The following is a 22,811-nucleotide window of genomic DNA, read 5'->3' as shown; positions in this document are numbered from 1 at the left end:
ATCTACAAAGAAACACACTGGAAGGAGATAAAAGAGAACGGCTGTATCACTGGATTCATCCATGTGATCTGTACGTGGGCTTACATGAAACCTGAGCCAGTAGTGTGGTCGAGATGATCACGTCTAAACAGATACCGCTTGAACACTGCAAATCATTTTACGCATCAAGCGAATGTAAGAACCGCGCAAAAGTGATTCAGATTAAGCTATTATTTAGAAATTGTCACTTTTGCAAGCATAATTAAAAAAATATGAAGTGTTTGTTTATATCTCATTGTCACAGTTTTGTACGATCGGTCCAGGTTATTAAGGAACACTTTAATTGTGCGTCTCCATTATGTTCAGTACGCTATTTGGCACATTTAACAAGCCTGGAGTTTCGATCCATAGGATCACGGAGTCTGAGGGGTTAAGCTGCGCTAGGAATCTACTTTTGGAAAGATGCATACTTTATTGTTCCTGCTGATTTTACGCTCAGTCCTGCACTTAGGTTGTTTAGTCTGGATTAGCTCCTCTGGGGTATTTCCCAAGGGGGGCAAAAGGCGCTTCTTGCTGTTTCGCTTATCAGAAAGCCATTGCGGTGGTAACTCAAAAGGACCAAACCCACACTGCATTGAATACTTGTCACTGAGCACTTCGGCCTCGCCTGGCATCACGGGGGCCACTTGCGCTGAAGATTCTGCACTCTGTGGGATGAACCGCTGTACCAAAGTATGTTCTACATCAAGGCTGGTACCGGGCACCGCATGTTTCAGTTTTATGTTCCTGGCGCCATCTGACTTGACATCATTGTCATCATCATCGTCCACAGACTTGAAGATCTGCTGTTGTCCAATGTGGAACATTTCGAGAAGTTGGCTGCCTGAGCGCACGCTGGGTTCTAAGTTCACCTCTGCTATGGATCCAAGGTTGACCACGTTCCTCCTGCTATACCTGCGGTGTAATTGAACAACGGTGCCCACCACACACTTGCGTACAGACTTGTTCACAGTCAAGAAAAGTAGAGGGTTTGCTACCAAGGAAACTTTAGGCAGCCAGATAGCAGTCAGTATCAGAAAGTCTGAAATGTGGGGCACATTGAGTATGGTGCGGTAGATCACTAAAGTTACGTATGGGACACTGCAGAGAATAAATATCAGGACCATGGACAGCAGCATGGCGTGAAGCTCGGCTTCCTTCTGGGACACATACGGAATGGATATGGTGTTCTGCGGCGTCCTCAGAGCCGCAATGATCACTTTCTTTTTCTGACTGGCACTCAAAGCTCTTCGGATGAGGAGCATGAAGAGAAAAACAACAGCCACGGGAAATAGAACGGTGGTGATATTATACACGAGGACATAAACCAGGTGGCCTAAGGAGTAGTCCCCGGGAGGAGAACAAGTGGACATGGCATAAATGTCAGTCACATTTGTCACAGCGAACACAGGAATACTGGCAACAACAGCGTGAGCCCAGATGTAGATGAGCAGGTCTCTGGCTTTGGAATCTGAGATCTTCCTCTCTAATGGGTACAGCACTGAGTAATACCTGTAATGAAATAAAACCAGACACACCTTTAGGTTAAAATACATCTTCATGAAGTAGCTTAATAGTTATATCAGAAGGAAGTAAGGGATTTCATTGAGGCTAGATGAAACATTTCTTCTCCTCCAGTTTAACATGAAAGACCAACCCTGGAAAGTGTCCCTGTATAATGCATTGTTCCATTTAAAGGTCCAAATTAATCCATGCATTGTACAGGACCGGCCCGGCAAATATGATCCTACAGAATACATAGGTAAGGGTTGAGAAATTGGGAGATTTAAGCATGTTGAGGTTCAGAACTCAAGTACCTTGGACTGAGGCATAAATACATTTTCATCCTGGGAGGCAATCATAAATCTCACAGCATTCACAAAACAGACGACCAAACAACTCATATCTCCTAGTAACACAACTCACACCCTTCACATACTGTATACCCACACACAACGACACAATTCAACAACTGAAGATTGGCACACTTACAAAAATGCACAGCGCTCACGGACATGCACTCCCAACAGTCTGACACAAGGCTTTCACAACTCACAGCACAAACCCAAGAACACAACTCACATCACTCACAGACATAACTTACACCACTGAGATGCTCCCACAACATTCACAGACAAGACACACACAAGAGCGCAACTCACAACATACACAGAGTGACAGTCACAGACTTCCTTCTCTAGACAGGCAGGATTGCTGGGCATCTGTTCCACCAAGTTGCTGGGGGCCGGAGAAAAGGGCTTAAAGGGCCAGATTGGGCCCAGGGGCTGGATGGTTGACAGCCCTGCCCTAAAAACGAAACATTGATTTCTAGACATTACAGATAGATTTTTCTTACCTATCCAAAGCAATGGCAGCAAAGCTGAGGATGGTCACAGAGCAGAAGACTTTGTGCAAAAATTTGATGGTCTTACAGAAGGGCTGGGTGTGAATCCACCAACAGCAGCTCGGGCTGGCACTTAGCACAATGTCAAAAGGCACGCACACCAAGCTGGCACAGATTCCAGAACAGGCCAGGTTCTTCATGAAACTGTTAGTTACTGATTTCAGGACAGATGTTCTGCAGGTTGACCAAAGGACAATGACATTTCCTGCATGGAGGACATGGAATACATGTTGAGACAAGACCTTGACAACAATCCAGATGTCTGGTTTTACCAGCTTTTGAAATACAACATGAATAACATTATGTTTATCCAGGGTATAAAACATCACACAGGTTTTACCATTGTTTAAAGGAACATCCCTGCAGTGGGGGCAAAAGTATCTCCATTTTATTACTCTTGGCGCAACACCATGTCCACGTGAACATCCCTCCTAGTGCCTAGGAGCTCTCGTACCAGGTGTCATCCATGGTTTTTAGAAGGAAAAGAAAGAAAAGTAGAGAATATAGTTCACGGACTGCGGCTTCTGCTTACTGTCTGGTTACATCAAAGCGCGTATATATGTTGCTGTATAGATCTCTCGTTCCTTCTGATGTTCTCCAGTCAGTTTCAGGGCCACTTGTAAACGGAGACCTGTGTAATAAGCTTATCTTTTCAAACGGCAAGAGCTCTCTGGCAATCGAGATGAAGAGGAAATCCTCACCTCCTCCATTAACATCCAGACAGCCCAGAATCTATCAGCATCCCATTAAAATTCAATTTTAGTCTTTGCTCAAACAAGTTACTGCACTGTAGGGACTCTTCTGCACCCTTCCAAATAATACATTTCCTTCTCCATACCTGATGTATACTATATATATATATATATATATATATATATATATATATATATATATATATATTTATTTATATATAAAAAATCCATTGGTATGTTTCAAAATCCCATTGCTCGCAGATTAGTGAAATTAGGTGCGTTTTATTATATTGTAAATGTACGATGGCATGCAAGGCCACATATACAATCTCAAGCGGTAATACAGGTAGAACAGAGCGGTGATTCTGTGGTTTCCGTGTTTAGGGTTGTTACATCTTTGCGTGACACACCCTGCTACTAAATGTCAGGCTTTATAAGATGTTAAAGTTATACAAATCGGCTCTAGAAAGCGTGGTTAATCTTGTTTGGTTCTCTGGTAGGACCGGGAAATTCTCGCAGTGTTATATTGTTCTGTTAATTATTACTGTGAGGGTCAGGCTCGCCAAAGACACCGATCTGAAATAGCGTACATAAAACATGTTGAAACTCTTATATTGATTGAAAAAGAGTTAAACTGCTTCCGGAGCCCACTGAGGGAATTCTGTGGATTAGCCCTGGTGGGGAAAAAAGTCAAATTCTAGATTCTAGGGCGCATGGGATATATTACAAAAACAAAGTGAGAGTCCAACTATCTCTTTACCTACTCTAATGGATCTGATAAAAAAAAGTATGGAAAATGATCCAATTATAGGATAAATACAAACAAAACAGTAGCTCTTCTGGTTAATGTTCACAAAAAATACCTTTTAAAGGCTAATTATGTGTTATGGACTAAGGAACTAAATTATCTTGACATAAATATTACTGCCGATCCAATGATAAAGCAAATATATACAGTAATATATATACAGTAAGCAACTAAAAGATATGACATGGGGTACAATTAATATATTAAATTCTTATATACTCCCTAACAAAATAATTAAATGTGTATGAATTCAAATCATGATGGCAGACATTGAATACTTACTATATCATGGGATATTATTAGATCTCAGATTGAATATCTGCTACTACTAGACGCCTTCAATCCACCTTGGATAAGGCTATTACCGGCATAAAGATCTAAGTTGCCCTGATGCGTAAACTAAATGCCGGAATCTTCTATATGAGAAAACGTGTTCTCTCTACCTCTTAGGTGCCGCTTGTATATCAACCATATACCATAACTTAATTTATTTGCAATGCCTTATATGAATAAGCTATATATATAGAAGATACTCATGTAGACATGTATCCAACGTATTCCACTGGCCACCAGTTCCAGGCTCAACATGCTTATATAACAGGCTAAGAAGCCAATGCTAGCTAACAAAGGGAGAAGAATTGGAACAAAAAGCATGTAATCAAACTAAAATAGAAATAATGAAAAATAATCAATATTATACAATGTAACCCATATTCTCGTATCAACCATAATTAACTATTTCTTTAGAACACATTGAACAAAAAAACACTTAAAAGTTAATGATGACGGATTAATCTCCAGAACTTTATGTCCCCAACCACAGCTCTACCCAGTCAGAGGTTTGCAAGGCAGGTTGTAATTATTGTTTTAATTAGCTGTGCCCTGGGAACTAACGAGCCTCTGAAGCCGGATTGTATATGAATACTCAGCGCTCTTTCCTGTTATAGAACAGATTAATTGTGCCTCTTCCTGACTGATGCCGGTTACATCCGGTCCCAACAGATCAAGGCGATGACCAAACATCTTCTTGATGGACGTGATTAGCCTCAAAATTGTCCTACCGAATAGCAAACGGAATATAGAAAAAACAAGAAAGATGGGCCGTTAGAAGCCAGACCCTGTACACCCCAGAGAAGTGTGTGTGACTCTCATCTCCTTGTGTGGCCACAGGTTGGATGTGTGATAACACGTATACCAAAACCTGGTTATATCTTCTTTTGTTCCAATAGATAAATAGGCCGAGGCCTGTCAGACATGTGATATTTTAGGTGACTTCCCCTGCACCATCAACACACTGAGCTGATTCTTCACAGCAATGAAGTCACTTCCTCCATCGGCTTTCATTAGTCATAACGTCTGAGTGAGTGGTTGAAACTGAGCCTTTCTATTTTTTTAACCGTAAGTCAACCATAAGATATCAAGGTGCCAGGTCCCCCCCTTTAGGTTCATGCCGGATTCCATACAATTCTATAGAAATTCCATTGAAGTGTTTGTCACAACTAACTGTGTACCTTTTGTTTTCAGCAGATGAGCAGGGCTGGTGGAGTGGGCTCTTCCTCTGTTTGGGTAACATTAGTTTCCCATCTATATCCCTGGTTCTCTTCATTACATGATGTTCCACGGTTGTTCACAGCTATTATTTCAATGATGCTCAAGTTTGCGATTGGCGAAATCAATGCAGACTCACAGCTGTGCTCTCCAGACATGCTGCTCAATCATACCAACGTGAATCCATTGCTCCGTGCGAGTAAGATCTGAATCATATTATATTCAGCAACTATTGAGTGCCACCCACATTAAATCCACACCCTGGTGTTATTACACATCGGCAGATCATCCAGAATGGGTTACATTCTAGATCTTACCTTCTTGCACATTGAAAAACTATGGTGGATTATACCTCCTCCACAGAAGATCCGCTATGCTTGAAGAAAGCATGGCCAGATCTCCGAGGTTCCATCAAGGAATAATCAGATGTGGGAACTCCTAGAACTCCCCAAAGGGTTTGGAAACCTTATTGCGTTCTGCACTCGGCCTACACCCTGTCCACTTTTGCCCACTCTGTACAAGTAAATGCACCTCTGCGTGTGTCCAGCTGTGTCCTCCTCTAACTATCATATAGAGCAGGAGGTAGACTTCTGGATCAGCATACTTGGAACTTCCCAGTCATAAGAATAATGAGGTAGAACTAGAGGATCTCAGAATTAATACAGATATAAAATACTGACGAGGGTGTTTAGTGTGCATGGTCTACCACTTCGCGGCTGAGCTGTTGTTACTCCTAGACGCTTCCACTTCACATTAATATACCTTACGGTAGCAGATCTAGCATAAATTTCACAAAGTGGCATCCTAGGACACGGCCATGCTTAAAGTCCCTACGGCTACATTTGGAGGGGATCTATAGTCTTGATCACTTCCCCTTACAACATGAAGGCCCAACCTTGAGAAGTTTCTTCTGCACAAAGGGCTGAGCTGACCGTTGGAAATGCATTTTTAAAATGCCGGCTTTAGTGAATTAAAGCCCAAACACTCATTCCTGATGAATAATCTTTGCCATATAACCTATTACGGTAGATGTGTCAGACGCTTTACGCTGCACGGATTAAAATAGCTGCCTCTGTCCTATATATAACCTTCGTGTCTTGTTTAATTACGAAGTATCACAGGAGCTAAATATAAACCCCATTTGTTCCGTACCTCACACTTCTCTCCTCCGGGACTTTCACTATCTCTGCTCAGTTACCTTGGCAACTGATTCATTCCTCCCATCCCCCAGCCTTTATGGGTAATTTGAAAGTGTTTTTCTTCAGAGTATCTTATTAAAGTAACTCTTTTTCTCAATGTTATTGAGCAGCTCTCCCAAACCAAGCTCAAAGAGCTGTAGGACACCACGTCTGGGCCTCATTGACGTAGTCCAGGACTGCCCAAAAGCTTGGTCAGGCAGTTGTAGCTCTGCAGTCCCAACGTTGCAGTCCAAAACTTGTTGTGTTCAATTAATTCACAAGTTAATATCTGTTTGCAGAGGATCTGACAGCTACTGACGTTGGACTTCAGTAAAGTGTGTTGGAAACCTCCTCAATGTGACTATGGGGTGGGTTTTTGGAAGCATCTCCACCATTCCTAGTTTCAGCCCAAATCCATGTCATGCCTTTAAACTCCTTCTGCTCTCATTCTATCAAACCCAACTGTTATATGAATAGTTAAAATTAATGTGACCCATCAACCTCATTTAATAATCGCAGACTTCCGAAGAAAGAGTTCAATTAGAGGAAATTACGCCACCAACCGCACAGTGTGTGGGCAGCAGTAGAGAAAATCACACCAGCGCTTAATCCTCTAATGTGGAAATATGTACAGTTTGAGCGTACGTTTAATTAAATATCTGTTTTAAGGTACTTTTAAGCCATTCAAAAAAGAGAGGCCAATAATTTATATCGTAGAGGTTGGGAAAATTATAGATTGTGAAAACTGCAGAAAGGTTATATTGTTGTGTCCCAGATTTACGGACCCATCCATAATCTGACGGTGGCACATCATATGAACTGCGTGGGCTGTAGGATTTCATCGCTGATTTAATGTACATCGGACCTTAGCGACGTAGTTCGGCACCACTTACTACTACTGCAGTTCTGAAACTTTGTGTCAAACTTCTGGTTCACCTTCACTAGCTATACACTAATAATCAGAAATTACATATATGCATTAGCGGTTACGTATAAGTTTTATAAGATTTGGTCCAGGGCCAGATTGGGGGAAGAAAAGCTTAGGGCTTGCCTCCTAACCAGAGCCGCCATCAAGGGGGTACGACCAGTACTGGTATGCCAGGCCTGGCAAGATGGGGGAGGGGATATTCGCCCTGCTCTCTGCTAAAGGTGGTTCTACAAGCTATTGAATCATAAGGTACTTAGTTTGTCAGACACAGTTTCTTCATTTTGGCTTTATTTTTGTTAAATAAATCATGACATATGTCATGTGTTGTTGTTCATCTGAGATTATATTTGCCTTATTTTTCGACCTGCTAAGGAACTGATGATTGATGATTATGTCCTGATTCGTAAACCATAGAATTCAAAGAGGTTGTACATTCTTTTTGCACGACTGTATATTTATGTACAGTGTTAGAATAAAAAGGGTGTGTGTTAGTTTATGTTGTTGGATAGCGTGTGCATGTATTTGACTATGGTGTTAGTGTGCATATTGTGTTGTGTGTTACTTTATGGCATCAACATGAGTGTATATCCGCATGTAGTGTTTGTGTGTATTGGTGTATGGTGTTGGCATGTGTATGTGTTACTGTAAAGTGTTAATGATGTTAGCATGTGTGTGTGTCTGTTATGGTATGGTGTTATAGAGTGTGCGTAGTGTTAACATTGGGGCCAGGCATTAAGCGTGTATTGGGCCCCAAGATTTCTGATGTTGGCCCAGTTCTTGTTTTGTGTGAGAAAGTCCTGATTTTGCCACTTTTTTCAAGTGTATTATTCTATTTCATTTTAATTACAGCCAAAATTACTAGAAAATATGGCATTAGGCTGTATAATATTTACCAAATCCCTACTATTTTCACTAGAGTTGATTACAATATATCCTTTGCATCGTTTTAAATCCATGCCTTCTGCCTTTTCCCATCTGTCTCATTCTCCGTTGTTGTTATCTGTTAACCACCTTCCGCAGCCTCTCAATTTCATGGTTTCTGCTTGGCTTCCTTTTCTCTCTATTTTTGACAAGTTCTCCTATCCTTCTGACAGCGTCCCTGCTGTCTCCAACGTGCGTCCTCCTTTTCTCTGCGCCAGCAACCCCACTCCACACTCTCTAACATATCCTAGGCATTGTGCAGTCATGCTGATGACATGATCCATATACCTACTAACACAATGTACAGAGCAAAATGGACATAAAACAATACAATTGGCAAGCATAGATCAAATATTACTAAGGCCGCCATCGGGGAGAGTATGCCCGGTACCTACTCTAACACTCTACATATATGCACACACACTAACACTATATATGTATAGTGTTATAAGTGAGTGTGTTAATGTATATTGTTGAATAGTGTGTGCATGTGTATAAGAGCGCGGTATTAGCATGTGTGAGCATATGGCGTTGTGTGTTACCGTATGGCATGAATGTGTACGTCATCATATAGCGTTAGAGTGCGTTTGAATGTCTGTTTCTGTATGGTGATAAAGTGTTTGCGTGTATTTTGGTGTATGGCATTAGCATGAGTGTGTGTTAGTATTTGGTGTTAGCATGTGTGTGTGGGCATCAGTGTATGGCGTCACGGGTGAGCCTAGGGTTAGTGGAGGATGGGGAGGAGAAGTGGGGGAAAGAATGTTTGTTTGTGTACAGTGTTGCAGTTAATTTTAATGTTAGTATGTATGAGTGTTGGTTATGGGGGCCCAGAAGAAATAGTGCACTCAGGTGCCACTAACCCTAGGTTCACCCTTGCCCTGATAAAATGTGCCTCCAGTAAGGCGGGGGGGAATGGGTGGAACATGGGCAGGACAATGGGATAGGCAAGGGGCATCATGCGCATGGGGGCCCCAATACTGGGCCCCAAGATTTCTGATGGCAATTGAATATTACTCTACACATGAGGAAGACTGTGATTTGCTTATCTGTGAAATGCAGGTCCACTTTCAAGCTACTATTTTGTGATATATTGTGCAAATAATATAATGTTGCCCAAAATACCCAAATGATCTATACCTACATAGAGGTACTGAGCAAATATCCCAGTGAGCAAATACCCAAGCTGGAGTCTTGAGTAGTTCAGATATGCCCCGCTTTGCTCTTTTCATACGTTCCTCTGCAGTATTTATATATTTTATATAAAATGATTTAATAAGATGAATCTAAATAACACTGGCTCATGTCCCCGTCATCTGTTCTCCCACGGAAACCCCTGTGTAAGAGTGATGGCAGCAAACCACTGCATGGGCAAGTCATATCGTGTACCTTGTATAAAGTAGGTTCCATTCATGGCAGAGGATCACAGAGTGGGCGATCCCCAGATGTGTGAAGGTCGGTAGGTAAAATAATAGAGATGTTCTATCTGATTTTCCATGAATAAGCATTTGTACCATTCAATAACTGGGCTAAATACATATATATATATATATACACACATACATGCACACACACACATATATACACCTATATATAGAGTATATATACCATGCAATGCCCATATCTCTTGGGGTGCCCAAAATCTGGGTCTGCATGCCATATATGGTAATTCTCCAAGAAAACACTCAGAAGGAGGGTGATCCTCAGTGCCCACTGGAGACAGCATCACACACGACCCAGAAGGGGTGGGAGGGGGGTGTATAGCAACTGACGCTGGCCCGTCGTGACTGTGTGATTTAACCCTTCACACGTCCTCTATAGGTTGAGCAGCATATCACCCATCCCAAAAGCTAAATACCCAATAACATTGTAACCAAAAAAAAAACAATGAAGCCCAAAGCCTGCACTCACCCAGCAAAGAGCCGATAAAAATGACAACCTGGACGCTGGTGGTAAAATGTCTGTAGCTCTGGCCATCACTAGCACTCCGGTTGCTCCAGAACACCTGAGAGTGTGATAGGTTCCTGATTTCCAGGGTTCTAGATGCTGACTGATAGAATCCTGTGTCGCTTCTGTTCCTGAAAATCCAGGTTCCATTGTAACCCATGGTGACTCCTCTCTCTCCTACTGTGTGATCGGCACAAGCAGGGACTCTGCCGAGGCAGCTGCTCCGGGGTTGCTGCCTGTTAGACCTATGGCTCTGTGTGCTCCCTGGCTGTGTGTGCCCATCTCAGCCTGATGACATGGCATGTCCATATTCTGGGCATCTTCTTTCTGATCTCCCTGCCTCTCGTGGAGAACACAAGCCTCTCATCCCAAGCAAACATCTCCACGACAGGATCACATTAGGCACTGGAGAAAGAGGAGGGAGGGGGGCACCAAACAGCTGAGCCTGAATCTCATTGATGCTTTGGTCCCTTACAGTGATGCTCCTATACAGAACATCAACAGCATTTCCCAGCCTTTTTTAACAGAGCTGCATGGGGTGAAAAAAAATAATTAACATGGAATCACTGAGCATGATATGGAGAAGGTGAAAGAAGAGGCTGCCACAGTCAGAGATGGAAGAATGTACTGATCCTGCACACAATAAAGTGAATGTTTGTCTAGGATACACTGTAACATAAAATAAACTCACCCTATACCCTGGGTATGCCAGTTAAAGTCCAATCATATCAATAGAAATGAACCCATGAGTAACAGAATTGTACAGTCAGGTATAAATATTGTTTCCACTGGTGCCTCATATTGTCTTTTTGGTATATATATATATCCCAAGTGGCTTTCTTTTGGAGGGCCAGTCCCTCTTTAAGACCCAAATGCCCATTTCAAAGGTCAACATTAGCTCCTTCCCCTGCAAGTCCCAGTGACGCACAAATGGTCCCTTTGATGGTGACTCTAATGACATCTTCTCCTAATCTGGAGTGCCATTATATTTGTACAATGCTGGGCTTTATGTGCGATGTGTCATATCACAGGCTTATTTTATGCAAAATTAGCACGTTGTGTGTTTTTACACCATAAAATAACCACATATAAGTGAGTAATGATTTAATTTATGCATAATGACAGTGATGATGATAATGTTCAAAGACATGGGCCTTTAGATCCAAAACAGGTTTCATTCATAGAGGGGATTCTCTAAGCCAGCTTACTGGAGATGAGCATCTTTTTATTACACAATGTTAGACACCCTGTACACAACTGAAAGATATGATCTAAACACAGAGTTTGCATATGATTTAGGGCAATTTGAGTCCCATGGACCCCCAAACCACAGATCAGAACGACCCCATAAAATGCCCTCAAAATCCATGCTAACTGAGTGGGGACAAGCAGTGCCCACAACCAATAGAGAGAAATTGTTGCATTCCCTGAATCCTACATTGACATTCGTGTATTATGATGGTTCTTACATTGTATGAAAGAATTGCTCAACACAGAGAAGGAAATGTAACATAATATACCACAATTTTATGGAATCTAGGGAATTTCTGGATTTAAACCAGCGAGTAACTCAAGATTGGGTTGGGTTTTAGTACCATCATGGTGCTCACCATGTACCATGCCTAGATTTTACTTAATATCTGTAGCATATACAATCCTCTCTCCTTTTTTCTTTGATATCGATATATGTGAATTTCCTTACAATACCAAAAGTGTGTTAAAAAAAATGTTTTCTAGAAAGAAAAAAAAAAACTGGAACCATTGGAGAGAAGCCAAAACTTGGACACCAAGAAGAAAATCAGTAAGAGTGTGTCCACTGAGAAACCAAAATACAATTATACATAGAAACTTAAAATGTACAGAAATATAAACAATGTTTCAAAAAACTGTCAGGAACATTTAACAAGACAACCAGAGGAAAGTTAAACTAGCAGGCGCCCTCATGTGAGGTCAAGACACTTTTAGGTTGAGAAGGCAGTGTGCTACATGGAAGGGAGCGCTGCACAGCGAGTACCTGAAGTGTGCATTTATATTTTGTTTGGCTGAGAGCTATATGTATGTTTAAGCGTGTGCTCGGACCGTCATACAGGACAGTATCCATGAGTTTGCCAATGTTGTTTAACTGTGCGTTTGGGAGTGTTTGAGGTGGTATGGGGGGCTGAAGCGGATTTGTGTGATTGGAGTGCTCCAGCCTGGCTTATCAGTAAAGTAGGTTTAAGCGCCCCCAGTGGCTGCTGAGCCCAGATCTGTACCAATGGGTCCCAAGGCCCTGATCTGCACCTAAAGGCAGCAGAAAGCTCAATCTAAGTCTTCATCATCGAAGGTCTTAAGAATATATCTTTTACAGTGGATAAGAACCATTTGGCCCATTTAGTCTACCCATTAAGCTGATGCAACACCAGAAGCACCATCAGTGACCATAATCTAATGGTTCCATAGGTTACCATCCATAACGCGTTACAGTGGTCTATATCCAAGAGGTCACGCTGGCATACCAGAAGAAAGAAAAACAACACAAATCATAATGAGTTCCGATGACCCCTGCTCATTTGCCTATGGTAAATGTTGCTCTTGCTATACATGATTGTTATAATGGGGCTATAGATTGTACCAGTTCAAGATTAAGTGGGTGTTGCCAGTAACAGACAGAACTCATAGCCAGAGAAGCTGGGGGGGTTGGGGGTTTACAGAGACAATGTGTGCTTAAAATGCCACTGGCATATGAACTATAGGATATTAATGATTTGCATTTATATAGAACATTATCGAGATCTGTGTTCTGTTCCTTGGCCCGACGCAAAACATCCAATCAGTATTCTGTCTCCCCCATCTTCCTTACTCGCCCTCAAAAACGTTGCCAGAACCAGCGACCCAACGGCAGCACATAGCTTCGTAGGAAGGAATTATACAGAGTCTGAAAACACAGAATTACTCGGTCTCATGGTTTATACATTAGTGAACGCAATAATAAAATATAGGATTTGGTGTATGTGTACTAAGGATTTTTCTCCTTAGAAGATTCTGTGAAATTTCCATATAACAATGACAAATACAGAGAACATCTTAATGTATAAAACCAAAGTACGTGCGTGCGTGTATATAGAGATTATATATATATATATATATATATATATATATATATATATATATATATATATATATATATATATATATAATATATATATACAGCCCATAAGCGCACTTAATTTACACTAGCCATTGGACAAGGACAAAAAATAAATGTAAAAGATTTTTTTTTTTAATTATTTAGAAATGCAGTTATATACATAGACAATTAAAATTAAATTAATTTATACAAATATTAAAAATACGATCTTCAGCCCCAAAGCCGTGCCCAGGGTGAGAGGAGAGGGAACAAAGCAATTATTTACGTGGAATACATCGTTCCAGAAATGCAAGGGTTACGAGCCGTGCCAGGCCAGAGGCAATATGCCGGCGGCGTCCAGCTCCTGTACTTGAAGGCTACATCCGGCACAGATCTTCAGGATGATACTTAACATGTGCACAATTTCTTATACCTAATTCCTAAGCTCTTGAGACCAGTGGCGTATCCCCCTTCCAAATATGCTGTGTGTGTTCTTTGTGGAAGAAGATCAGGGGTCGTTAGCAGTTGCCATTTACTACTAGCAGGCCACGTGCAGCCCACTGCATGCTCAGCCTCTCGATATAGCAAATACAGATCCGCATCGCCTCATATTTGAAAGGGCAGTGTTTGAATCCAACACAAAGAGGAAGAGAAAAAAATATTATATATATATATAAGCAACGCATTGATTACAGCCACAGAGATGCTGGTGGAACAATATTTACAAATGAATGAAGGGTCTGTGATGTTTGATCACTTGTCCTATGTCCTTGCTCCTGAAAATATTGCACATCTGAGTGTGTGAAGTGACATTAATCAGGCACGAAAAATAAATTCAATAGAGAAGTTCATCATGTTAATTAAATAGATGCATTGAGTAAACAGTTGTCTGGATGAATAGTAATCACTGCAGTGACAGTCATCTCTCTGCTATCATAATAAAAAAAAAAGTAAGGGAGCCCGCAGCATATACAAACTAGCATACACAATCAATAAATGGCATGCCGGCTTGTGATGGCCAGGCATCCAGTCAAATGGAGCAAGATCTCCATATAACACACGCACTCGCTACTAAAAAACACCTCAAATAAAAATCTGCTCTCCCACCCATCACTGGTTTGTTTTCTATCTCCCACAATCTCTCTGACCATATTTCTTTCTTCTTGGAAAGGAATCGGCAACACATGAAGAGCTAAAGGACATGTGGAACACCCCTGGGATCCAAGCTGCATGTGTAGTTATATTGTATATTGTATTTATATATATACACACACACACCTACAAACATGTTACCTACATAGTCTCTCCTAATTTTGTGCAGGTTTGACTAATGCAGGGGTAGGCAAGGTGTCCGGGACGAGGTTTGTGGAATTCATTTTTCTTATGGGGCATTTAGTCAAAATGATTTCCCAATCAATGTTGCTGCCTACCCCAGGCCTTTAGGATAAAGCCCCTGGGATATCTCTTTCAGGTTTAGTCTTAAAACTTCTGGATGAAATAAAAAAATTAAAAAAAAGTTTTCATTGCCGTCCAGTTTGAGGAACTACCTGTGATGGAACCATTATATTATATCATGTTGTAGAAATATCTTATTTGTATTAATGAATAATCCCATCCTACCTTGGTATATACGTTTACATACCTCTCCCTCAACCAAGAGAAATATGATTTGTTAACCCATATCCTAAAATAAAATAAGATATATATACTCTCCCATGTATTTAAGTTACATGCTGAGCACATCATACTGTCTTAATGGGACACAAATGTGCATGAGGAACTATGGTCAAAGTTTGGGGCGAAAACATGGTCTTGGCATGTATTCAAGTCTAAAGTGTTCTCCTTGCATCACCCCACTGACTCGAGGACCCTTACCTGGGTACCAGCCTGAGAAGAAGGTCCTCTCCTTGGGATCACAAGGAAATGCTGTGTGTTATCTGTACAAGTGCTAAATATTAATTCACTGGGCCAGCCAAACGCAACTATTGACCAAGTAGGGGACACATGCCAGGCGACAACAGCTACAGCCCCACTTACAGAAGTTATTATATATATCTGGACTGTATATAGCCTATAATAAAAACACATACATTAAATAGGATTCTAAACATCTGCAAGTGGGGCTCAGACAATCTGTTTCTCTGTGCTCTACATGCATTTTCCACAGTACAAGCGGGAAGTACATTGTCTGCAACTTGCTGGGGCTGGTGAGAGAAACAGAGAGGCACAAATTGTCGGCTCCAGGGCACCTGTGATGAAAAGAAAAGCAAAGCAGGAAGATTGAGGTGATCCCGCAGAGCTGAATGGAGGTCCAGGCCGAGATCAGGCTTCCTTTAGAAGAGGAACATCTGCAGAGAGAATACAAAATGTTCTAAGTGAAGAAACAGACAATAGGCACATGAAATGCTGCATACAAAAAAAAATACCAGACAGGAACTTTGTAGGAAGCATTTTGTAGACAATGCAAATGCACAACAGGAAGTAATGAAACAAAAGCAAAAGAAAATGCACATTATGGACAGCAGAAGACATGGACAGATGTGGTAAACATGAAACAAATCAGAGCAGATACATACTGCACATGAAGCAACAAACACACATATCATACAGTGACAGGGAAGAAATCAAGTCTCAGAGTACATAGAAAACACTCCACGACTTGCATCAGACACCTCTCAGGAAACAGACTGTTGAATAGGGTCTTGGCAGTGGGTGGTAACCCTCATATTTAACTTACCGCTTGCCAATAAGCCTGATGTGCGATATCTATCTAGCAGTTCTAAAGCACTAAATACACACTCGGTACACAAACAACACAATTTAGGCACAGGAATCAGAACCAAGAGAGATGCAACAAATGTTAAGACTAAACATGATATTAAAAGCAACATGGGTCACCACGCATGTTGGGAAGAGCAAGTAATATACACAGCTTCCAAATACTTACCATCTGTATAGTCATCAGAGGAGAGGGAGAGGAGGCTCTGCACATCACTGCTCTCAGAATCTACTCCTGCTCCTCTCAGAGTCCTGCCTTCTGCTCCAGATGCCCATGAAGATGATGTCTGATGGACCATCACAGTCTCTGAGTGCTGTCTGCTGCTTGTTGCGCCCTGCATGGCGTGTCCCATAGTTTGGCCGGTAAGATCGGAGCCCCTGGAAGTCTGGCCAGTGGAATTAGAGCTGCATGCAGACTGCTGCAGGTCTTGCTCCTCACCCGGGCCCTCCGATAACACTATTTGAACGCGGGAGCTTGCAGATGGAATGCAGTTTCCTGCACTGCCATAGACAGCTTCTTCATAAGAAGGAAGAGCAACCTGCACTCCATCAACCATGATGGACACCTGCTCCCCAGCGACACATCCTTCACGCCTGGAGGAACATCAACAAAAACTATTTCTCTGACCACAGGCAGCAGAAATCAACAAGGTATAGAATAATTAACAGCACTACACGGATATGTACATTTTTATGGTGACAATTCCCTCACCTGTTATGATGGAAAGACTTGAGCTTGGGTTGCAGCAGTACAAACAGGACAATGAGAAGCAATATTAAGGCTACAGAACTGGCGGTAGATGCAACGATAGACAATGTAGGGACCCCGAGGCTGGTGTGTTTATTGGTCTCTAGAACAAAAATGGATGTATTAGTGAAATCCAACATAAAACATATCATCCCTGTAGATGTGGGGAAGAAAAGTGGCCCATGTGGCTAGTCCAGCGACGCCGAACCTTACGCTGCATTGTAACCAGTCCCCACCTTGGCCTTGCCTGCAGCTGACTCCCATGGGTGGGTTCCAAGCACCATTCTTGCAGGTCAGGAATTTATAGTCTCCCTTGAGCATGAATCCTTCTGCACAGAAGTATTCAATCACACTTCCTGAGGTTAGTGGCTGATCACAGTGCGGAGGGTGACACAGAAACCCACCATTCTCCGGCTCTGGGGGTGGAGGACACACTAAAAAAAAAAAAAAAAAAAAAATCAGTTATTCAGACAGTTGGAGCTAAAAAAAAAAAACAGACACTAAAATGCTGTAAAACCAATATATCTGTCTATATCCCCTTACGTGCCAGTTACATATATATTTACATATTTTCTGTTCTGTTGAAATAATAAAAGAATGAGGAAGTATAAACACAAAGGAAAGTTTGCTCACATACGTCTTTGCTATCTCACATAACAGATGGCCTGCTCCTTAGGGGCTTCACATTTAGACGCCGTCTCTACGTGACTTCGGCAGCTGAGATCACACAGCAGGCTTTCTGCTCCGAGCGTCACAGTCTGGCAGATAAAGCCCATGCACCCGTGCGGTTCAAGCAGCTGAGACACAAAAAGCAACAACTGCCGGAAGCCACATTCACACCCATAAACCACGCAATGGGTTACATGCCAGTGTCACGGGGAACACGTGAAACACAGCAACAGAGAGACACCCTAAACAGATTCTGACTGCAGATAAGCAACACGCGGCCTGTCTAGTTTGCGCGTTCATAGATCTGTGGTCGTCAGAGCAAGTAGAATTCTACCGCAGTGAGAAAAGTAATAGCGAAGAGATACATCTTTTTTATGGAGAGGATGATAGAAAAATGGAACAGAGTCTGGCATATTGAAGGAATCTCACTTTTTTTTTACTTTTACAGGAAACATTTGAAAAGAAAAAAAGGAGGCAACTGGAAAAGTAAAAAGACCACTGCAAGGTTAACTTAGCCAATGACAGAACATTATAAAAATTGCAGAAAAGGCAGGAAGAGCTGAACGTTTCAAATACTGCAATAGTCGCTTATTATTTTTTAAGTGAATCATGTGAAGCTATTAACAAGGTGACAACTAAAGAAAAGCTTTTCCCCTAATCCCAAAGTTTTATAAATGTAAGAACGAAGAATGAACAAAGAATGAACGAAGAATGAACGAAGAATGAACGAATGAAGATGACAATAGCACAGAATATTCAACACTATATAATGAGATAGAACAACTACTGTTATTTTAGCTACTTTCTATTAACCCTTAGCTTTAACATACGTTACACATGAGAACGGGACACGCAACTATGCCAATCTACTTCCCTGCCTGCACTGTTTGGTATACAAGGACAGGTTTTACGTAATTTCATTCTTGTATCTTCTTCAAGCACATTCGTTGCTCAGCTATGGGGATGTTAAAAACACTGCGTACATTAAACTAGAAACAGAGACAGGGACTTTAAGAAAGGCACAAAACATAAAGGGGAACAAACAAAGTATTTGAAAAAATAAATAAAAACTGGCAGCTTGCAATTTTTTTTTTTTTTTTTTTTTTTAAATAGGGAGATATTTGGTTTAAAGGGTTTACTTCATTACAGTCAAGATTTTTGGCAGAATATGATACAACCGCTACGATACAACCGATTTCTCTCCCGACATTACAGTATTTCCTTTCGCCTCACCACACAAAGGCTGTGGGATCAATAATAAATTAACTTAAATTTCAACCTGTGGACACCTCTACATAGATTTATTCCATGTATTCAACTGTAAAATGCATAATATGAGAAAATAACAAAAAACAATAGTGTCTGGAATTTAAAAATGTAAAATGCTACTTTGTCCTGGTTTTGGACAGGTCATTAAATCAAGCCCGTGGTTTCCAATAGATACAAATATCCCATCTGTGAGCATTTAGAAATTTTTTTGAATTTGCGGATATTTTTTTAAAAAAAAACATTAATCTATAACAATATTAGATTATAATCTATTTTTAATTGAAGTTGTAGTTTTAAGTTGATTTGCAACCTGCTTTAAAATACTAATCAAGAAAAAATATTTTTATTACTACTATTTAATATAATATAAAAATTGTTATAATAATGTAATAATTATTTTAATTTATTAAATTAATTTTTTTTCAAAAAAAAAAAAAAAAATCTTAAAGCCTCACGGGAATATGGGGTGGAAGGTAAAATTATAGAAGTAGGTTTGACTGTATCCACAATCTATTATAAATAGCCACCTGGGCAAGGCAGTCATATCCAAAAACACGCTTACCACCTCTCTAACACAGAAGCGTAATGCAATACAAAGCTTCAGGTCGATGAATACATGAAGTAGCCAACGCAGAATTACAATGTGACACGAAGCGGGAAAACTGTTCACCGCAGATGAATCCAGGCAGGCTAAAGGCTCGCAAGTCACCATAGGGTCAGCAGTCTCCAGGTTAGCCAGAAGTGTGGCAGAATGAATCATTGAGAAAGGACATATGGTTATGAGTTAAGTACCGCAGTGCATGACTGTCACACTGAATGGAAGGAAGGCATTCCTACTCCCTGGTCATATTCATATGCTAATGGAATTTCAGTGTAATCCCCAGACACTGAAAGCAGTCCTTATTCCCCGAGACAGATGGCTGGGTCACTGTCACAATGAATATTAGATGACCAGATGCATCAGTGTGCTCTCGCACAACTGCTGCGATCGGAAATAGTTTTGCAGACTGGGACCCTTTTGTGTATCTCATATCTAGACAGTCTCAATCACACCCAGAGACAGCCAAATACATTACTTAATGATGGGATAGCGCCATTTACTCTATTATCTGCTTTATGAAGCTTAAACATACCATTTTATTAACTAGCTGCATGCTGACAGCGACACATATAACAGCCTACAAAGCTAATTATTTTCTGATGACAGAATTTTCTGTATGACCCAGCCCACTTGTCTCTGCATCTAAAGGATTTTTTATATATAACCTCCCCATGCCCATCTTTCAGCCTTGAAACATGGTGGATCTCCTGCTTGAAAGCTACATACAAAACACAATGCATTGCATTGAACCCACAGTGACATCGCGCACAATACATACCATGAAACCCACTCTCTGCAACCAGAAAGAACAAAGAACCGTTGATAATGCGACAGATCATAGATGCCTCAAACAACCCTGCACCAGTTCAACAACAATCACACTTGTCTTATGTAGAACCCAGCACCGCGCTGTCGACCTTTTGTGATTTTCGTGATACTTCATGGGATTCGGTCAGTCGGATTTACTACACGTGTAACGCTTTGCATACATTCCTTTCTAATTAAAGAATAAAAATTAAAGAATACTAAAGTCTTGCATGTAACTTATCTAGTGTTCAATACCCGATAATAGGGTAACCCAAAGGTGTTGATGGTGCTGCCGGATAAAGGATGGTGTTTTCAGGGACCACTTAGATATTTCAAAGCTGGGGGGGGGGGGTTGATGGAGCAGAGAATTCACAGGATCGGGGCATCATGACAAATCCTTGTGGGCAGGAATGACGGTACATGGAAGGCATTTATAACCATCAGCATGAAGGGACAGGTCCTGGTGCAAGAGGATTAAGGCAGACAGGTGCAGTATTGTGAGGGCTTTGCCAGTTTATGTGAGGATTTTCTATCTGATCCGGGCAGATATCGGCAGCCAGGATAACGAACGGCAGAGAGAGATGTGACTCGGGATGAATAACGGATAAGGACACTTAGTCAAGCTAAGGCATTAAAGTGAGGAAAGTCAGGAAACGGGGCATGAAGACAAGAAGTAATTTGGGCACACATTACCCTTGTCGTAAGAAAAAGGGTGGAAATATTATATGAAGCATGCGAGGGCTTCATACGAAGTCACAGGATATCATATGTGACAGAAGTATGACATTCTTACAGTGGAAAGGATATACCAGGCAACAGGAGGTATAGCCAGGATGCTCACATATACAATATGTATATTCATTTGCATTGTTTATCGCTAGCCACACTTAGTAGTTGTGATGATCATGAAGTATGCCAAACAGTCGGGACTTTTCAGTGATAATGGGCATGCGCGCCCTTCTGTTGCGGTACCAAGTCTTCTTGGAATAATTGCAGTAAAAAAGTACGTACCTGAGCATAGTGCATTCGACAGGAAAAACAGAGTCAGGACCAACTGGAGGTGCAGCCTCGGCCCCCCAGAAGACCAAACTGTACACCAGAGGGGACTATGTGCAGCTACCACTCCACGGTACATCTTCGAGTACCCAAAAAGAGGGAGGCTATATCAGAGCATAAACTTTCCAGCCTGGGGAAGAAAAGGGGCATTTGTAAGACAGAACCAGGCAACCAAAGAACATATAGCAGAAATCAGCTAAACACAAGACATGTACCACAGGGGAGATTTTTCTACTATGAGGATTGGATGCCATGTGCCCTGATGAGAGGTTATTCTGAACCTTCACCAAGTATTATATGCTTAACCGGTCATACGGCATCCTACTATGTTATAGTTGTGTTATAAAACAAATACACACCAATCACTATGAACTTACACCCCAGAAATGTTTTTTTGCCGTGCTGCCGGAGGTTCTTGATCACCGTCTAGTTTCTGCAGACTCTTCAGCCCTTTATCTAGCAGAAGAAAAAAAAACACTTTGGTGAGACAGCAAAAACACACGGCGACAACAAGATGAAGATCTTCCTCCACAAGGTTTCAGAGAATATTTTAATATTTTGCATTTGTATTTACTGAGAGGGTGGTAGATAAATGGAACAGTCTCCCAGCAGAAGAGGTGGAGGATAATACAGTAAGGGAATTTAAACATGCATGAGATAGACAGAAAGCTATGCTCATTATGGGACCAGACCAAGGGACTGGAGTTTGAGTCACTTACATTAGGAAAAAAGGGCAGGTTAGATGCCCGAACGGTTGTTATCTGCCATAGACTTCTATACATCAATATTACATTTAGAATACGTTTGCCCAAGCCTGTAAAAGCCTGCTAAGTCCTTAGAAAGGTGTCACAGAACTCAGTATGTTTTCCAGTTTGTGACTTAGGACCGATAACAATGAAACCACCAAGTCAGACCCCCTGCGATCATGTATGTATCCCGTATGTTCACATGTACGTCTTGTGTTTCTAATTGTTTGATTTCCAGCCTCTCGTCTATGCCGAAAAGCTTTATAACGGTGTCATTTTCTAGCACGTGAAGATCTATAAAGCAGTAGTTCCAAACTCTAGTCCTCGAGATGCCCAACAGGCAGCTCAATCACTCACGGTTTGTGACAGATCCATCTGTGTGAGTCTGACAGCAACCCAGCACATGCCAGGACAGCCTGTAACCCTGCATTTGTTAAGATCGGGTTTAGACGCTTATCTAATAACGTTTGCATCTCACTTTCAATAAGCAAAAATAAAAACCGGATCCATAACACTGCGGCGATGACTTACTTGTTCCAGGAGGAAAAGCAGCTTCACATTTTACATTGTTCTGCTGTGACCATCTGCCC

General features: G+C 41.3%; 2 protein-coding genes across 2 annotated transcripts; both read right to left on the bottom strand.

The window, feature by feature from the left end:
• Positions 1-169: 169 nt before the first annotated feature.
• On the bottom strand, positions 170-10,853 carry GPR176 (G protein-coupled receptor 176). Its single transcript, XM_053474616.1, has 3 exons — positions 10,406-10,853; positions 2,375-2,627; positions 170-1,530 (listed from the first exon to the last, which is right to left on the bottom strand). Exons 1-3 carry the CDS (start codon positions 10,599-10,601, stop codon positions 420-422), a joined length of 1,560 nt encoding a protein of 519 aa, XP_053330591.1. The 5' UTR covers positions 10,602-10,853; the 3' UTR covers positions 170-419.
• A 4,846-nt stretch (positions 10,854-15,699) lies between these two features.
• On the bottom strand, positions 15,700-21,562 carry SUSD6 (sushi domain containing 6). The gene is made up of 5 exons (XM_053474620.1): positions 21,431-21,562; positions 17,310-17,507; positions 17,038-17,176; positions 16,495-16,919; positions 15,700-15,895 (listed from the first exon to the last, which is right to left on the bottom strand). Exons 1-5 carry the CDS (start codon positions 21,552-21,554, stop codon positions 15,870-15,872), a joined length of 912 nt encoding a protein of 303 aa, XP_053330595.1. The 5' UTR covers positions 21,555-21,562; the 3' UTR covers positions 15,700-15,869.
• Positions 21,563-22,811: the final 1,249 nt, after the last annotated feature.

This window comes from Spea bombifrons, chromosome 9 (assembly GCF_027358695.1).
Source record: "Spea bombifrons isolate aSpeBom1 chromosome 9, aSpeBom1.2.pri, whole genome shotgun sequence".
Lineage (NCBI taxonomy): Eukaryota > Metazoa > Chordata > Amphibia > Anura > Pelobatidae > Spea > Spea bombifrons.
This window is presented reverse-complemented; position numbering and strand designations above follow the sequence as displayed.